This window comes from Petaurus breviceps, unplaced genomic scaffold, assembly GCF_028583685.1.
Source record: "Petaurus breviceps papuanus isolate PSGF00001 unplaced genomic scaffold, PetGlider_PUasm1.0 164, whole genome shotgun sequence".
In the NCBI taxonomy this organism is placed as follows: Eukaryota; Metazoa; Chordata; class Mammalia; order Diprotodontia; family Petauridae; genus Petaurus; species Petaurus breviceps.
The window spans coordinates 12,812,467-12,832,214 of NW_027185735.1; the positions used below are offsets into that span (position 1 = coordinate 12,812,467).

Sequence of the window (19,748 nt, forward strand, 5' to 3'; positions counted from 1 at the left end):
TCTGGGTCATGCAAGATGAAAAGGAGAGAAGAGGGAGGATTTTTTTTTTTCCAGATGGCCCTAATTCTTTTCTGTAAAATATGAGGCAAAATTCTCAACTAGGAAGGTAGGGAAGAGTCTAGCCAAGGGAGTTTTGAGGAGGGATGGAAAAATTTGGAAGAGCTGCTGTGATAAGTGGGATAATATTTGGGAGGTGCTAAAGGATTGTGTTGCAGTAGTAAGGGCCCAGTTGAAGTCATATAACATAAATTTATGTGGACCCAATCAGCACAGTTTTGTGTTTTTCTCCATTTTTCTTCAGTAGCGCCAAAGCTGAGGCTTGGCAGGGCAAGATCAGTGATAGTATAATGGGAGAATGAGACTCAAAAGAAAAGGAAAGTATTGAGTTGAACTGGTTAATCAGTGGTCAAGATGAGGAAGGGAACATAGCATAACTAGTACAGGGGTGATCTGGGAAAGAACTGAGGGATCAGGGCTTGGAAGTCAGAGTATGACTCAGGCAGAAGGACAGTTTGACAATACATTGTGATCAGACAAAGGAATTTCAGAGTGCATGAACATAGAAGTGCTGAATTTGTAGGTGATGGCAAGATCAAGGATATGACTATTGTTGTGTGGGGCTGAGATAAGGTGAAAAAGTAGATCATGGTGGAATGAATAAGTTGAAGAATTGTGGAATTAGGGTATTTGAGAAAGTGTCAGCATACATATTAAAGTCCCCTAGAATAAGGACAAAAGTTGAGGAGGAAAGACTGTAAGCCAGGCACTGAATTCACTCTGGAAAGAAGGGGTATTTCTTGGAAGCTGGGAAACAGCTACCAGAATTTTAATTGAGTGTTACATATGAAATGAGTGAACCTCAAAAGAGGAAATATTTCTGAGTGATGGTGGTAGATTAAGTACCTGGAAGTGGCATTGGAGACAAATGTGTTTCCATTGGATAAATGGGATGCGGGAGTATGTACATGGATCAACCCACCAGATCCACCCTGTATACTAGCAGCATACGTGAATAGCATTTCATTGAACCAACTTTCATTGCCGCAGTTGCCTGTGGATCATCTGAGGGGAACAGAGAACTTACAAAGAGCTATGTGAAGTAACACAAGCGAAGGCTTAGTAATGTGGTATTTATTGTCAAAGGACTCAAATGCCGGTCTTCTAATGGCACTGAATTGTTGAGACAATGGCAGAAGTTGGAGCTGTCCAATGGAGTACTGTTAATTACTTTCTCTTAGAAAAGTCTTAGAAAGTTTTCTAGAGCTCTGAGAGGTTAAATGTGTCCAGGATTACATAGCTAGTATGGATCAAAGATAGGAGAGAACAGAGAGGTTTAGCCTCACAGCAAAAAAGCCCAAGACAATCATATACCTCTTTGCTGATCTATTTAGAGGTCATCTCTGTTATTAATCTCATTCATGCTACCAGGAACCAGTTGGTATTGCCCAAACCATATCACTCTATGACCACGAAAGTTCTATGTGATTGTTTTGGACGTGTGAGTCAAGAAAGGATTCTATAGCTATAATGAAAAATATTTTACTGATTCAAGATGAATATTGTTGAGAGATGTGAGACTTTTGCTCACTGTTTGCAAAGTACTACTAACACATATGGTTTACTCGAATAATATAAGTACTAGAAAACCTGCATTGACTTTCTATCTCTGGAAGGAGATAACAAGAACATAAGTCATATGTTGGTTGTGGTAGACTGCTTTTTTTTCTTTTTGGAGGGCAATTGGTTTTAAGTGACTTGACCAAGGTCACATGGCTGGTAAGTGTTAAGTGTCTGAGGATGGATTGGAACTCAGGTCCTCCTGACTCCAGGGCCAGTGCTCTATTCACGGCACCACCTAGCTGCCTGATAGACTGCTTTACTAGATATACTCAAGCATCTCTAATGAGAAACCATAAAGCCTCCACAGCTGTGAAAGAATTGTGGGAGAAGCATTTCTTAGTATATGGACTTCCTGCAAGGATCCCCCCAGACCAAGGTATTGACTTTAAAAGTATAATATTCCAAGGGAGGTTGGCTCTCTCTAACATCAAGAAATGTAGGAAATACCTTACCATCAAGGGGACTCTTAACCTGAACATTTCAACCACACTGATAAACATATTCGGCACAGTGAGACCAGAACAAAAATCTCAGTGGAGCCAGCATATAGTATTTCTGGTACATGTGTACAACTCTACCAGGAATAATCTTACTTGCATTACACTAAACCTATTGTTTGAATGTCAGCCAGCTGCACCTACCTTTTGACCTATGTTTTGGGGTTTCTGAGGAGAAAGAGAAACTACAGGTACTCAGGACCAGAATGCAGAATGTTTCTCAGATTGAGAGAAGTAAAAAAAAAATTACACCTTGCTACAGCATGTGAAAAAAAAAAAGAATGTTAAAGGAAATAAAGGGAGACATGATGTTCCTGCTCAGGACTTTTGACAAGGTGACAGTGTCCTGCTAAGAAATCTCGGAATTCATGGGACACACAAATTAGCAGAAAGAGAGGTATGCTGGAACAAGTTCAAACCAACAATAGAACCAATTGTTAAATTTTTATTGTGAGCATTAATAACTCAGAAATCAGCAAACATTACAAATAAAGACTTAATTTATTGTTTTCTTGATTTTCTATATATAAGAAAGTGAAGGAGAAAATATTAATAGTAAAAATTAAAGTTAAATTTTTTTGTGTGTGTTTTCAGGGAACCATTACTAAATATTTACCATACCTATTTGTGGAGAGGCCAGGCAGCTTGCCTGTTTACAAAATAGCCCCTGAGACTAATAATGGAGGGACTAGCAAAGACAATTCATCACATTTACTTATTGCAGACTGGTGAGTTAGTTGAGAAGACTGAGGCCGGGAGATCCTTGTGTCAGCAGACTCCAAACAAGAGTTCTCCTGACAGTCATTCAAAGATTGTCCATCCAGATAAGGGATCAGAAACATGTTTCAAATGAATATGCTCTACCTCAGTAACCAGTCCAAATGAGGAGAGACAAATGAATCCAGAGGCAATACCTTTTCTGCCTAATACTTTAGTCATAGGAACTCCTTGGAGAAAGACAATTTCCTCAGAACACAGTCATACTACTAGCTATCCCGGATCCCTTATATTTAGGTAGACAAGGCTCTAATTTAGATGAAGATTATGATCAGCCTGTAACATAGACTGGCATTAAATATAGTGGCAGATTGATCAACTCCCAGTGAGTAGACAATTTACAATGCCCCAGATGAAACTGGGAAATGGTTACACAAGTAGCCAGACAAGAGTGCCAATATTTACCTTGTAATGTAATGTATGCCTTGAATGTAATTGCAAATGTCCATAGATGCATGTGTTTATTCAAGTATGCTTTTGCTTATTAGATTTACATATTATAATTTTTGTTTTTTATTAGCAATATATCTGTTTTGTGGCTCCATTTGCTTGTTCATCTTGCTTGGTTTTCTATCTGGCTTATCATACGCTTAGTAGTGCTACCATTATTATTTCAATGCTCATTTGTTTTTGTTTTGTGGATTTTCTTGTACTGCTGTGAAACATGCATATGTGTGGCACCAACACAATATTCACAGTATTGATAGCAACTATAAATATGCTGGCATATTTGTTTGCTTAACAGCAAAATATAACAGACTCTCAATATAGAAGACAGAAGCAAAACATTTATCCAGACACCAGAAAGCCAAATCAATACCAGGAAACTGGATTCATCATAGCAACATAGAAGTTAATACACCACAACACAGCAGAGTCACACCATCCCTTAGCCTTTCCACAAACAAACACTCAGGAGCTTAGATGTATCCCTGGGTGTGGTCTTCTCCCCACTCCATCTCTAACTGCTGTGACTCCCAGCTTTCTGTAGGCTCTGCTTCACCCTTCAGCAAGCTCCTCCCACCATAGTCTCCATGTGTTTACATTCAGCCTATTAGGGGGCAGGGAAGATCTTCAAATCAGTGAAGGTCTTCAAATTCCCCTAGGCTTATTAAAGGGCAGGGAAGATCTTCAAATTCCCATTACAATTACATTCATCCCCAAGATCTTTCATGTCACTTACATAGCAAAAATATATCAACAATACATTTCATTACATAGGTTAATGGGAGTTTAGGGGTATCTGGTGGGTTAATTGATTTCAACAGAACTTTACAATAATGTAACAGGGATAGTAGAAAATAAGCACATGAAAGGATATCTTAAGGTGGGGACTTGGGCACAAGCACCCCATAATTTCCTCCTCAAACAAATGGGGCTCAAAACCTTGGGGTAAGGGGTAAAGGTCTCTTCTCCCATAGCTACTTTCTGCTGAAATTGGACATAGAGCTGACCCTACCCCAAGAAGTCCTATTCGAGAGGTCAGTTCTTTATAGCTGGCATCGAGAGGTTGGTTGATTCCAGGTTCACAGGTGATACATCACAGTCTGAAACCCTCCTGCAGGACTTTGGTAAACAAACATCAAGAAAATCCTCTTTCAGGGCTTCCAGTAAGGTCCCAGAGCTTCTTTACAAAGTATTACAACCACAAACCAACACAGACAGAACAGACAGAGTGTTGGGATACCACAAATTTTCTCCTCAACTCTGCCATCACAAGTGTTCCCTTCTCAGTTCTGCTCTTTCCCAGCTTGGGCTTCTCCTTATATATGGCCATTAGCTCCTCCCTGTTCTGCCCCTTCCTGTTGTATCAGCAAGTTGCTCCCACTGTGGGAGACAAAGACTTGATATAATCATGGGCAAGGTTCAAAAGAAACTTGAACTGAAACAAGGTGCTAAATAATTAAATAGCTTAAACAAAGTGGCTAAGTATGTCTTTGCTTGCCATTACACTGCTCTTACGTATAATAACCTGTTAGTAAAGCCAAGCCTCTTCTACACTCCCCTTCCAGTTCTCTCCTAGTTTTATTGATATTCCTTGCAAACATGTTTCTAAAATCTCTAGGTTCTCCTTTCTGTAGCCTCAGTTCTGAGTATACACAGAACCCTGTACTTTTAGCTCACTCCATTTCTAGGGAGGAATAAGGCAAATCCTCCCACCCTGGGATGTCTATTTCTTCTTCTAAATCCCTTCTATATACAAATAGAGGTCTGGTATTTTGAAATACTATCCTGGAGGCCAAAGGTAGCACTAATGCCATATTCCCAGAACAGATGGCGACTGTAAATATGCCAGCATAGTGTTCAATTGAAAAATATAACAGACTCTTCATAAAGAAGACAGAATCAAAACATTTATTCAGACACCAGAAAACCAAATCCCAATACCAGGAAACTGGATTCATCATAGCAACATAGAAGTTAATGCACCACAATACAGCAGAGAGCCACACCATCCCTTAGCCTTCCCACAAACAAACAGGAGCCTGTCTCCCTGGGTATGGTCTTCTCCTCCCTCCATCTCTAACAGCTCTGACTCTCAGCTTCCTATGGACTCTGATTCATCCTTCAGCAAACTCCTCCTACCACAGGCTCCATGTGATTGCATTCAGCCTATTTGGGGGCAGGGAAGATCTTCAAAGCAGAGAAGGTCTTCAAATTCCTGTAGGCTCTTGTTTACACTTGTTAAGTCAGCATATAGCAATATTGCTATATGCTTTACATACATCACTGGATAGAGGGAGTACAGACATCTAAGCAGTTGGGGGACTCTGAACATATGGCTACTCAGAGTCTTGACCAGGAAATCAAAAGATCCTTCTCATGAGTGAACCCCCACAGCAAAACACTAACCTCCCAGACTATATTAAAAAAAATTGGCATCTGATTGGTTGAGTGTTGAGGAGCTTGAAAATCCTTGTGTGCCAGCACTTAATTAGAAACTCCCTGATTAGCTCTGGGTCAGGGCTTTGTGCCTATAAATGGACAGAGAATATCTTCAAATTCCCTTAACATTACATATCCCCAAGGTCCCTAAAGAACTATAAGTAGAATTAACTGAGCTCTTAGTAGATGACATTTAAAAGTCATTGTTTGATGCTAAAAAAGATGCAGCTGAAATATGAAAAAAATGCAGTAGAATACCCATGCCTTTGGCAACATGCCCAAAAAAATCTTATTTATTTTTCAACCCCTTATTGCCGTGAGTCTGTATTCTCCTACTCAACTCAAATCAAGATGCCCTTAAAGTCACAGATTACTGACACTCATCTAAAGGATCAACTGAAACTGTGGACCTCCATTATGCAATCAAATATTTGAATGCTTTCCAACAAAAAGCAGACATAACAAAGTCATTAAAATGTTAGTAAAATTTAACAAATAGTTTTCATTTTTGAAATTAAGTACATAGTAGTTAGATTTTTACAAAATTATATACATTTTTAAATATATCTAATTGAAGTTCTTGAATATGGCCTTATTTGATGAGAGTTAATATTAATGTGACCTTCCAACATGAAAAGGTTCCCCACCCCTGGGTTAGGGTGTTGGAAGGAAAGTCAATATATGTTTTGAAGTTCCTGGTATGTCTTTCAAAGGAAGAGAGGCTATTGAGAGAAAGAAGCAGAGGAAGAACATGGAATTGGCAATGGGAAGCAAAGAGTATTCCTATTCCTCTGCTTCAACCAATGAGCTCCTATTCCCTACTTTTACTCCTTTATAGACAGTGTACTGTCTTAAATACAGCATTTTTTGGGGGTAATAAAAATCTGTGATAAAGGGAAACTGAGGCACAGAGTTCTAAGCATGATCAGTTTATTAGCAAGACTAGCAATTGCCAATAAAAGGGATCTGAGACCATCTCAGTTGGCATAAGGACATTAATGTCAGAACAACAGAACATAATTATAGTCTAGAAAGAGGAATGAATAAAAATGCATATTCATGATATTGATGCATATTCATAGGATTTCCAGGAGGTATAACAGGAATAGGGAAGAGGTCAATTTGTAAGACTGAGTTTCCGGATTTGTTGGGAGAATGTCATTTATCAAACTGTAAACACTCCTATCTAATTTGCTATAGCATTACAAAAGTTGTGACAAGTGTCATAATTGACATCATGGAATTCTGTGTCATACAAGGGAACTGGTTAGGACCAGCTGAAAAGAGGAATTGGAAAAATAGTATAGTTCCTGAGGAATAAATAAACCTTTTTGCTGATTGACTGAAGTGTAAGTATTGATTAATGGAATATTTCACATTAGCAGATTATCGACAGCATCAGACAGAAACAGGGAGAGTCCAAAATGGGACTAGCTTCTGACAAACAAAAATAGGAGAACTCTAACTGGAGAACTATCTGTCACACAAACTCTCCTGTCTCCCATTTGCCTTCAGCAAGCACTTTTCTTAAATCACATTCTTTTACAACCTAGGCTCACAAAGCAAGGATTAATCCTGATATAAAATGGAGTTGGTTGATGAATTCATTTTAAATTTTGAATCAAGGATGGTACTTCTTGTCTGATGTACTACAATAACCTCATAACTGATATTCTCGCTTTTAATCTCAAATCTTTAATTCATGCCCCCCAAAGTTGCAAAGTAATATTCCTGAAACATGTGTTTGAACATGTCCTTTTCTTGCTCATTAACTTCAGTGGCTCCCTGTTGCTTTATGATAAAATACAATCTACACAGCTTGGCATTTCAATAATATTAACTCATATTCCTAATAATTTTTTGGAAGCCATTTATGTAATACAATGACACTGTGAGGTGTAGGTCCTATTGTTGTACCCATTTTACAGATAAGGAAACCAAGGTTCAAAAGGTTGTTCAGGGATTTCCTATAGCCACGTCCAGCCTGCTCTCCACAATACCATGCTGCCTCTAATTTGAAGTCCCTCAAAGTCTAGCTTTAGCATAGCTTCACAGAATTATTTCATAATATTCCTTTTCACACATTCCATGGACCAGCCAAACGGACCTATTTTCATTAATCCAATCTTGAAATTGGGTGTGATTTAGGGGGAAAAGTACTTGATTTGATGTCAAAATATCAAGTCTGAATTTTGCCTCTGTTGTTGTATTACTTATGTGATCTTGGGAAAGTCAGTTAACCTTTCTGCTTCAGTTCCTAGGTTCAGTTCAATTTTATAAGCATTTTTAAATGATCATGTGCCAAGTGTTATGTTAGGCACAAGACATTTAAGAGGAAAATAAAATATTCCCTGATGCCAAGGAGCTCATATTCTATTGGAAAGAAGCAACATATAGATAGAAAATGAAATACAATGCAAAGTAACTTTTAAGGTCTAATATAAAGGATAGTTTGTTAAATACAAGAGGTCATAATGGAGGGGTAGAGTAGATTTGGATAAGAATATGGGAAGAATTATAGGATTTAACTCCACGACTAGATCTACGATCCTATGATCTATTCAGGTTGTCTATCATGTCTGGAATGTACTCTCTCCTTAGATTCTTTCTAGGTTTATATCAAATAACACTTCCTATGAAGAGCCTTTCCAGACCCACCTAGTTGTTGTCATTGTTACCTCCCATTTACTCAATCTTGGTAAATGTATAGTCACAGTAGAATATAACTTCTCAAGGGAAGGAACAGTCTTCCATTTTGTCTTTGGATCCCCACCCAGTAACTAGAACAATGTCTCATTGTCATTTAATAAATTCTTGTGTAATTTGATTGAATATATAATAATATTCTAAACAGATTAGACCAGATACCAGGTCAGCTTTACATATGAATCTGCAGTTACATAATGTTTTAATCACTATGTGATTCTTTATTACACAGAACCTAATCTGGTGGAAAATTAATCCTAGTTGACAATCCTTTTTGATACTATCCAATTAACAGCATTTTTAGATGTATCAAAAAACTGCTTTCAGTCATCATCCATAATCTAGGCCAATTCTGGGAAAGGAACTTTCCTTCAAAGTGAACACAAAGCATTGCCTTTTCCATTAAAATTGTTACATTTTCACCAGATCTGAATTCCATGACCTACACAAAGCAGGTTCAGCAACAAGAGTTTTATTGGGAGCAGAAATAAACCACTGTTATTCCTTTATAGAGACATTTAGATCGTATAAACCTATAAGAAAAAAACAAAACAAAACAAACTGCCCATCTCCTCTCCGAAATAGAATCTCTACGATTTTTGGGCTGAGGAAGTTCAAGCGTGAAAAGAAGCAAGGCAGGAGAAACCTTTAATTCTTTTCCTAGATCGTTCCATACATTATTGTCACACTTAGATTTAATGGATAGATTTGACTACCTTAAACTACGGGACTCCAGGGACCACTGACCAAATTGGCTGTAATGCACCCTGCTGAGGAACGGGAGACTGGAGTCGGGTCCCAGAATAAGGGGTTGGGGGTGGGGGAGCAGAACTGGTGAGGTCGTATCCCTCCGGGTGCGTAGGAGTAGGGAAAATAAGAGATGAGAGAGAAGAGGCGGGGTTTACGGTATAGAAATGAACCACTCCAGGGAGGCAGAGCCGGTGCCAAAAGGAGACGCAGGGAGTATGGCAAAAGGAACTCTGTACGTTGAAGTGGCAACCGAAGTCCCAGCCCCTAGCCTAGGGGACCAAGTCCAGCCCCACGATCGGCCTGGCTATGTCAGATCCTGGTTCATCATGGTCTCTAAGGCGCTAAGGTGAGTACTGGCTGCCTCCTCCCAGGTCTAACACCTTCTCAAGTTCCTAGGCAGGGCTCCTTCCTGTACGCCCCTGGGCCTTTCACCCAGGGTTCCTCTTCTTCCAACTTGTTATTTGCGCTCTATATAGTTTCCACCTGGGATAGAGAAGTATCCTGGGGCAGGTGGGAGGGGCTGCTGGGTGAAGACGGCGCTAGGACCTGCCGTCAGCCTGTCAGAGCTGATCTTTGTAAGGGGACAGTCTTGCAAACAGAAACGCGGGACACACGATATTTTGACCTGGTGCCCAATAGTGAAGGCAAGGCAGAGACCAAATAAGTTAAGAGCAATTAAGAGGGAGAAATTTCTCATAAGCAAATTGTTGGATTGGGAAAAAAAATGTCCTCCGAGTTATTATCTTCAGAAAAACATCTGGGACAGGATTGCTACAAAGTCACCCCACTGCTCAATAACTTCTAGTGACTCCTTATCACTTCTAGGTTCAGCTACAAATCTGATTGGCATTAAACACATTGTTAAACCCTTCACAACTTAGTTCCTAACTACATTTCCAGGTTTATTTTATTTACAATCAGGCAAAATTATCAATATTGCTATTTCTCCTATGACATCTTGACTCCCATTTCAGTCAGCTTCTACCAACTGCTCCTTATTCTGCCTTCCGCAACTGAAATAGAGTAAATCTAATCCCTCAAATACTTAGAAACAGCAAAAGCCTCCTGAAATCTCATGACCTACTTCTTCACTAGAAATCACTATTATCTGCCGACTGTTCTATTATGACAGTCTCCCATCTGACCATAGCCTCCTCTTATTTTGTTTCTCCCTGTCACATCTCTCCTAAACTTATTTTTTTGCCCTCATTGAAAGCTCCAGTCTTTCTACCCTTGAGTATTTTCTCAGGCCATTATTCTTGTTTTGGCTTTATTTTCTTTCCTCTCAGATCCCAACCCAATAGCCATTTCAAACTCACACTGTCCTCTGTTTTCAAATCCCTCCTTCCCTTGTCTTACAAACTCTCATCTCTTGCCTGCCTTCTGCCCCAGATTGCTCCCAACATCTGTGTGTCCTTCACTACTATTCACCAGCTGTTCAATGTAGTTGAAGTACCTTTCACAACTGTGCTGAGAGGGTAGTTAACCAATCTCAATTGGGTCTCTCTCCCTCCCCTTTATTTCTCTTCTTGGTAAAAATGGGTTTAGCTATCCTCTCCATGCAAAAGATATATAGTGTATCCCCTGACCTTCAGCCAGTTGCCAGTCATACATTTCAAACTGCATGTCCCTTAGATATCTCAAGCTCAATAGGTCCAAAATTGCAGTAATAATTCCCCCTTCTCCAATAACACACTTCAAAAACTTCCTTACTTTTGTTGAAGGAATCATTATTCTTTCAGTTTCCCAGGTTCATGACCTTGAGATCAACTGAGTCTCACTCTTTTGTATCTCACATAGCCATTCAATTGGCAAATCTTGCTGTTTCTAACTATAAATCCCTTGAATATGATCCCTTCTTTTTACTCAGATAGCTACCAACTTAGTTCAAGCCTTCATCTTCTCTCATCTAGATTACCACAATTGTAGTAAGCCCCCCTCTGATTCAATTCTCTTATCTACTCTAGTCTTATCCTACACACTATTGCAAAATAATTTATTTTGAAAGCAAGCCTGATTATCTGATCCCCCTCAGTCAACTCCACTGGATTCTTTTTGCTCTTAGGATCAAATCTATTTAGTTTTAAAGCCATATAGAGCCTGGCTCCAAGATATCTTTCTAGCTTCACTGGACATTACTCCACATTCATATTCTGTAATGTAGCCAAACTAGCCCCCTCTCCCCCCTCTCTCTCTTACACACACACACACACACACACACACACACACACACACACACACACACACGACATTCCCTCTCACAAGAGATGCATGTCAATGAACCATTTTCTGTACAAAGCCTTTCTTCATCTGTACAACTGGTAGCATATTCTCCCCTAAGCTACCTTGAATTTAACTACTTTGTATATATTTGTATTTATTCACTTTATTAAATACAATTACCTAGACCATCAAGATCTTTTTGGATCCTAAATCTATCTCTGTGGTAACTATCTCTTCTAGTTTTGTTTCATCTGAAAATTTGATAAGCATCCCTTTTTCCTAGTCATTGTACTGTTAATCAGTACAGATCCTTGGGGCACTCTACTTGGAAAACTGCCAAGCTGACATTGAACCAATAATGTTTGGAAGCCAGTCAACCAGTACTGAATCTATTTAATTGAACTAGTGTCTAGCCTATATCTGTTAACATTTTCTGAAAGAATAACATGAAGAACTTTATCAAATACTTTGCTAAAATCTAGATAAAGCATATCCACAATTCCCCTGATTTACTAGTTTAGTCACCCTGTCAAAAAAGGAAATGTGTGGTTGGGCTTATTCTTTTCTTGATAAAACCAGGCTGGATCCTTGTTTATATATCTATCTATTTAAATAATGCATTCTGGAGTTTTAACAGAATATTAATCAAGTTCCATTGCCTTGCTCAAAACTGAGACATTGATTGTTCTCCAGCCCTCCTGTATGGTTTTTTTGTTTTTGCTTTTTCCTGACAAGGTCTTTCAAGGATTGCTGGCAGCACAGTGTAGGTGCCCATTAACTGGGGAATGACTAGAGAAATTTTGTTTACATGAATGTAATGGCATTTTACTGTGCTGTAAGAAATTATGTATATGAAGAATATAGAAAATCATGGAAAGGGCTATATAAATTGATACAGAATTTAAAATGAGCAGTCAAGAAAACAGTGTACATAACTGAAAGTGTAAGCAGAAAGAACAACACAAATATCAGAAGCGAATGCTGCAAAATTACGAAAATCCCATCATAGCTCCAAAGATATGATAGAGCACACGTACCCCACCCTTTTGCAGAGGCAGAAAGTCCAAGAGTATGATACATTGAGCATATTTTCAAATATATTGATCAGCTTTGCTCATTTATCCCCCCTTCTACTCTTTAAAATATTATTTGCTTTATGGGATGACTTTCATGGAGTGGAATATTGGAAGAATTTTGGTGATACGTAAAAAAAACAACCCAAATCTCAATAAAAATTTATTTTCAAAAAGATTGCTTATAATGGCTCAGCAGTTACAGGGCACTATTTCATCTGGGTCTGTTGATTTGAATTCCTCAAAGGTGGTCTCTCTTATTGTCTCCCTACTTATCTTTATTATTTTTTATATCTATTTTTGTCCCATCCTTTCTTATACCTAGATCATTGTCCTTAGCAGAGAAAGCAGAATTAAAATAAAACTTGAGCAGCAACACCTTTTCTTCATCATTAGTTATCATAATTTATTTAATTCCATCTTTTCACTATACCTAGTTACAGATTTGAAGAGAGTACTAAATAAACCGCATTTGATATGAACAGATATATGCCAACAAAACTGATATTATAACAGAAATGGATAAAAAATTTACAAAGAAATAAAATGTACAAATTTACAAAACTATTTCCACAGCTAAGGAAAAAGATAATTTGAATAAACCAAACTCAGAAGTCAACCAGATCAGTAATGAGTTCCCATATAAAAAGGTATTGTAATAAAGAGATTCCCAAATGAATTTTATTGAAGTCAAGCAATTAATTAATAATAATGATAATAACTTCCATTCACACATCATTTTAAGGTTTGCAAAGCAAAAGAAGTCTTACTGTTAATTTTCTTGGGTACTAGGCTTATTTATACCCAACTTCTTTATCTTTCAATATTTTTCTTGTATTCTCAAATACTTTTACTCTGGTTTTCTTCCTCACGCATTAGCCCTTTCCTGTCCCCCTGCTTATGTGTATGTATTTTGTACTTTATGTATCCTTAATGGTGGACAGCCTCAGCCTTCTCATATTAGGTAGTGTTTGACTCCTGCTGCCTGGTGTAAACTCCCCTGGTATAAACTCCTTTACTAGGGTTTGAAAACCCCTTCTCTTGGGCAGGGAAGCCCCATTTTATCTTAGCCATATATTCCTTCTTCAACAATTATGCCTGCTTTCAGTCATATTCCTGGACAGGATCCACAATTTTTTTTTTTTTTTTGGTGAAGTTTGAGTCACTGAGAGGAACAGGTAGAAATAATAATAGCCCTGCCCTGAAACATGAGGCTTGTTTGTATTGAACACACCCAGTGTGAGTTGGTAGGTTGGGTGAGTTGTAGCTTTAGGCTGTTAAGCTCTCTGATCTATCTTTACCTTGGTAAAAGTTCCACCCTATTATTGCAGCTATAATTATGTTAAATTGTGTATATTTTTTGTTTTGAGTCAAGTAAATATGCATTTATTAAACAGCTGCCATGTACCAAGCACTGTGCTAAGTACACAGTCTAATTGGGAAGACAACTGCCAAAGAACTATAAACCAATTATATATTTATATACACACATATACATATATGTATATATACAGGATAAATTGGAGATAATAGAAGGAAGGTACTATAAATAAAAAAAATTGGGAAAGGTTTCTTATAGAATGTGAGACTTCAGCTGGGACTAGGAAAAAGACAGAAGATGGAGATAAAGGTAGAGAGAATTCCAGGTGAAAAATGAACAGTAAGAAGATGGATTGTTTGTTAAATGACAAGGTGGCCAGTGTAATTGAATTGCAGAATACTTGGAGGATACTAAGGTGTGAGAAAACTGGAACATTAGGAGAGTACCTAATAACCTAGGTTATGAAGGGCTTTAAAAGCTAAATGGAGGATTTTATCCAGTGTCCCGAAAATCACACTAAGACTTGGGATATGCTTTTTTCATCCTGGATATAATAGGGACTTGCTAGACTTTATTGAATAGAGGAATGACATGTCCAGACTTGTGATTTAGGAAAATTAATTTGACAGTTGAGTAAAGTGGGAAGAAACATGAATGAGAGAGACCAACCATAAAGATATTGCAACAGTGTATATTTGAGGTGATGAGGGCTTGCACCAGGATAGTAGCAGTGTCAAAAGAAAGAAGAGAGAGTAAGTATGAGACATATTTCAGAGGTTGAATTGACAGGACTTGTCAACTGATTGGACAGAGTGGGTGAGAGATATTAAGGAGTTGATGATAACAACTAATTTGTGAGCCTGGATGACTGGGAAAATGATGATGCCCTAAAATGTAATAAGAAAATTAGAAGGGAAAATTTGGGTAGCAAGAACAATAATAAATTCAGTTTGGGATGTTGGATTTAAGGTGTCTATGAGGTATCCAATTTGAAATGACCAGTAGACAGTTGGAGATGTGAGATCAGAGGTCAGAAGAGAGGTAAGGGATGGATAAAGAGATCCTCAAATCCTCATAGAAGTGATACTTGAACCCATGGGAACTGATGAGACTGCTAAATGAGATAGTATATAGGGAAAAGAGAAAAGACACAAGAATAGAGCCTTAGGGTATACTCAAATTTAGTGAGATTGATCTGGATATAAATCCAGCAAATCTTAGAAGGAGTGATCAGATAGGTAGAAGAGTCAGGAAAGAATTATGTCTCAAAAACCTAGAGAAGAGAGTGATTGATAGTATTAACGAATGCAGAGAGGTCAAGAAGTATGAGGGCTGAGAAAAGACCATTCAATTTGACAATTAAGTCTAATTAATAACTTTGGAGAGAACAGTTTTCGTTGAATGGTGAAGTCAAAAGGCAGACTATGGAGTTAAGAGTGAAAAGGGGAGAGGCACCAATTGTAGATAGCATTCTTCAAGAGTTTAGCCATGAAGCAGGAGATAAAATATGATGATAGGGACCAGGCATGGATGGATCAAGTGAGGGTCTTTTGAGGATAGGGGAAATATGAATATCTTTATAGGCAGTAGGGATGCATACAATAGACAAAGAGAGAGAGTAGGAATGATGGAGAGGGAAAACTGTTGGGAGGAGATGGGATGGAATGGTATGCTTCCTAGATGTTTAGGGGTTTGCCTTGGCAAGGAGAAGGGTTGTCTCTTCATGTGAGATGAGTAAAAGAGATAGTGGTCAAAGGCATCTGAGTGATGTGAGGTGAGGAAGAAGGGGAAAAAAGGAGCTCTCCTTAAAGTAGTTGAAGTGTTTTCCATAAAAATGTGAAACAATTTGCTTAGCTGAGAGGTAGGGAGAAAAGGGATCCTTGAGAGTTTTAAGGAGGAATAAAAGGATTTTAAAAAGTTGTGAGCAGATTAGTCAATTCAGGAAGTATAAAATGATTGATTTATCAAAGTAAGGGCCCATTTGATAGTTATGTAAAATTTTGTAGTAGTCTCAGTCAGCACAGTTTCATGATTTTTTTCTCCCAGCTTCTTTCAGAAGCATATGAATAAAAAGGTGGCAATGGATGATTAGAGTAATACAAGTCTGTGACTTGACATTGCAAATTGTCAAAAGGATAAGTGGACAAGGGACTAGAATAAAAAGGCTAGTGCAGAATTGACTTGGTTCACCAGGAAGTCATGATGGGGAAAGGAGGAATGTGTAGTGAGTGTTGGGGTAATGGCCTGGAAAACAACTGAGGGGTGAAGAGATTCTGAGGGGTGAAGAGATTGGGCATTGTGATGAGACAAAGAGCACAGATCGTGGTTGCAAAGCAGAGGGAGATGTGAAATGACAACAGATAACAATCAGATAAGGAAATTTCATATTACACAAACAAGGAAGTTGAACATTGTTGTGTGATGGCAAGATCAAGGATATAAGCATCTGTGTATAGCTGAGGTTATGGTGGAGGAGTAGGGTATGGAAAATATGTAATTTGGGAGGTTATTTTATTTGAGGGAGTGTCAATATGCATATTTAAGTCCTCTCTTATGAAGGCAGAAATAGGGGAGGAGAGAAATACTGTGAGCCAGGTACTAAACTCATTGACAAAGGGAGAGTAAGTTGGTAGATTATAGCTACCAGAATCTTGATTGAATGGAAAATGTATGCATTGAATGAACCTTAAAGGAGGAGTAGTTGCTGAGTGATGGTGGTAGAAGGAGAGTCTAGAAGTGACACTGGGGAGTAAGGAATAACCCAACACTTCTACCTTTGGTTGTTAATCATAGATGAGTGAAAATGTAACCAGGGCTAGAAAGGGTAGCCTGGGAAGTTCTGTCACCGTAAGAGAGCAAAGTCTCAGTGAGTGTAAAAAGAAGGATCAGAAGAGGAAAAAAGTTTTAGATGAAAGCCAGTTTGTGTCCCATGAGGCAGGCATTCCAAAGAGCAAAGTGGAAGGGCTGGGTAGCTCTACAGTGGTACATTCTAGGGACTCATATTCAGTTAAGATGTGTGTTGGCTTGAGAAGGATGGAAAAGTAAAAGAGAGGTCAATGACAAATGAACTGAACAATGATTTTTTAAAATACATTTTTATTTATTTTGTTAAAAATTTCTCAATTACATAAAATTTTTCTGACACTAATTTTAAAACATTTTGAATTTCAAATTTTCTCCCTCCTTCTTGCCCCTCCCACAGCACATGAGAAGGCAAGCAATGTGATATATATTATACATGTGAAGTCAAGTAAAAATATTTCTATATTAGACATGCTGAAAAGGAAAACACACAAACAAAAACAGGAGAAATAAAGTAAAAAAGTATGCTTCAGTCTTCATCCAGAGTTCATCAGTTTTCTCTCTGGAAGTAATTGACCTTTTTCTTCATGGTTCCTTTGGATTTGACTTGGATCATTGCCTTGATCAGAGTAGCTAAGATTAGCTAAGTCTTACCCAGTTGATCATCCTTACAATATTGCTGTTACTGTGTACAACAATGACCAATCTCTTCACCCCTCAGAATCTCCTAGTTCTGTTCACTTCCTCTGCATCACTTCATATAAATCTTCCCAGGTTTTTTCTGAAACCATACTGTTCATCCTTTAGCACAATAGCATTCCATTACAATGATAAACAACAATTTGTTTAGCCATTCCCTAATTAATTGCCACACTTCAATTTCCAATTCTTTGCCAGCCACAGAAGGAGCTACTATAAATATTTTTGTAGAAATAGGTACTTTTGCATCATGATTACCACTTTATAATATAAGTTGAAATTGGGTACTGTGAGGCTGCCTCACTTCACATTTTTTTCTTTGATTCCCTTGAGATTCTTGATTTTATGTTCTTCCAGATGAATTTCATTATTTTTTCTAACTCTACAAAATAATTCTCTGGTAGTTTGATTGACATAGCACTGAATAAGTAAATTAATTTAGGGAGAGTGGTTATTTTTATTACAGCAGATCAGCCTATTCATGAACAATAATATTTATCCAATTGTTTAGATCTGTCTTAATTTGTGTGAAAAGTATTTTGTAATCATGTTCATATCATCCCTTGGTTTGTCTTGGCAGGTAGACTGCCAAGCATTTTATAAAGTCTGCAGTTATTTTAAATGGAATATCTGTTTGTCTCTCTTCCTGCTGGATTTTGTTGGTAGTTTGTAGAAATGTTGATGATTTATGGGGGTTTATTTTATATCCTGCAACTTTGCTAAAGTTGTTTCAACTAGTTCTTTTTTTTAGGCAATTCTCTAGGATTCTCTAAGTATACTATCACATCATCTATAAAGACTGATAGTTTTGATTCCTCTGCCTATTTTTATTCCTTCAGTTTCTTTTTGTTGTCTTATTGCTATAGTTAGCATTTCTAGTATGATATTCAATAATTGTGCTAATAATGTGCATCCTTCCTTCAACTCTGGTCTTATTTGGAAGGCTTTAAGTTTATCTCCATTGCAGATAATGCTTATCCTTGGTTTAGATAGAGAACTATTTATTATTTAAAGAAAATCCTCATTTATTCCCATCCTTTCTAATGATTTTAAACAGAATTGGTGGTGGATTTTGTCAAAAGCTTTTTGTGTGTTTATGGATATAATCATGATTTTTCTTGTTTGTTTTTTATGATCAATTATGTTGATAGTTTTCCTACTACACTAGCCCTGCATTCTTGGTATAAATCCCATCTAGTACTAGTATATAATCTTTGTTTACATATTGCTGTAATATACTTGTTAATATTTTGTTTAAAAATTTTACATCATTATTCATTAGGGAAATTGGTCTATAGTTTTCTCTTTTTGCTCTCCCTGATTTATGTATCAAAACTATATTTGTGTCATAAAAGGAATTTGGTAGGCTTCCTTCTTTGCATTTTTTTTTCCAAAGAGAAATTATCTGGAGAGAAATGAGGTCACTTCTCTCCTGATATGAACTCTAGTCCTTACCCTGGAAGGACCCCGATCCCTTGGAATTGCAATTAATAATGCTCCTCAAGATCCCTGCTTCCTTGGGACTGAAAAGTGACACTGCTTCTCAGAGACCCTGCTCCCTTGTTACCAGAACTATTCTGCTCCTTGGAGGCTTTGGGTAGCAAGTGATACTGCTGCTCAGGGACCCTGCTCCCTCATGACTTTAAGAACTATTCTCTGACCTGGAACTGTGACCTGGAAGTGGTTATAGGCAATGGAGTTGCCAAGCAGAGCCCTATCCTGCACCAAGTACTATAACAGGGTTAGCCTCTAATCTCTTTCTGACCACTTGCCAGATATCCTTACTGTCTTTGGCTTGAGATCTCCTAAAGCTGCTGCTGCTGCTGTCATCACCACAGAGGCCTACCATAGTTTTCATATACATGGGCTTCAGACCAGCCTCCGCTCCCATGTCATGAATTTTTTCTTCAGATCTCTAACTTGTCTTAGGCTTTAAGAATGTCTGACCCTGACCTTTTAGTGACTCTGCCACCCCAGAATTTAATTTGAGGTGTTATTTAAAATTTTTTTTGGAGGGCAATGTTGGGAGAGCTTGGCTGAGTGCTTCCTCTGCTCCACCATCTTGATTCTATCCCTGGAAGATCAAACAATGATTTGAGAATGCTAGAGTGGTAGTGTTGAAAATAACTCTTCTATGAACTTGATTGCATAATGATGTCTTTTAAAAATCATTGATTGTTGGGTTTCCCTTTGTATCCACATTTTCAGACAGTTGTCCTTTCCTCTCTTCAATGTAATTATTTCATTTGTCTTCAAAATTTTTTTTTTTTCTGGAGGGCTTCCCCAATCTATCCTGGTCTGACTCCTCTTATAGATTTTTAGTTCTAAATTTTAGTTTCCTTCCTTCCTTCCTTCCTTCCTTCCTTCCTTCCTTCCTTCCTTCCTTCCTTCCTT

At 37.9% G+C, this 19,748-nt stretch overlaps 1 protein-coding gene across 1 annotated transcript in view; it reads left to right on the forward strand.

Moving 5' to 3' along the window:
• Positions 1 to 9,383: 9,383 nt before the first annotated feature.
• ABHD12B (abhydrolase domain containing 12B) overlaps positions 9,384 to 19,748 on the forward strand; it is a 37,406-nt gene continuing 27,041 nt past the window's right edge. The window contains exon 1 of the mRNA XM_069082344.1: positions 9,384 to 9,582. Within this exon, the coding sequence (XP_068938445.1) occupies positions 9,401 to 9,582 (182 nt within the window). The 5' untranslated portion in view covers positions 9,384 to 9,400. The remainder of the gene's footprint in view (positions 9,583 to 19,748) is intronic.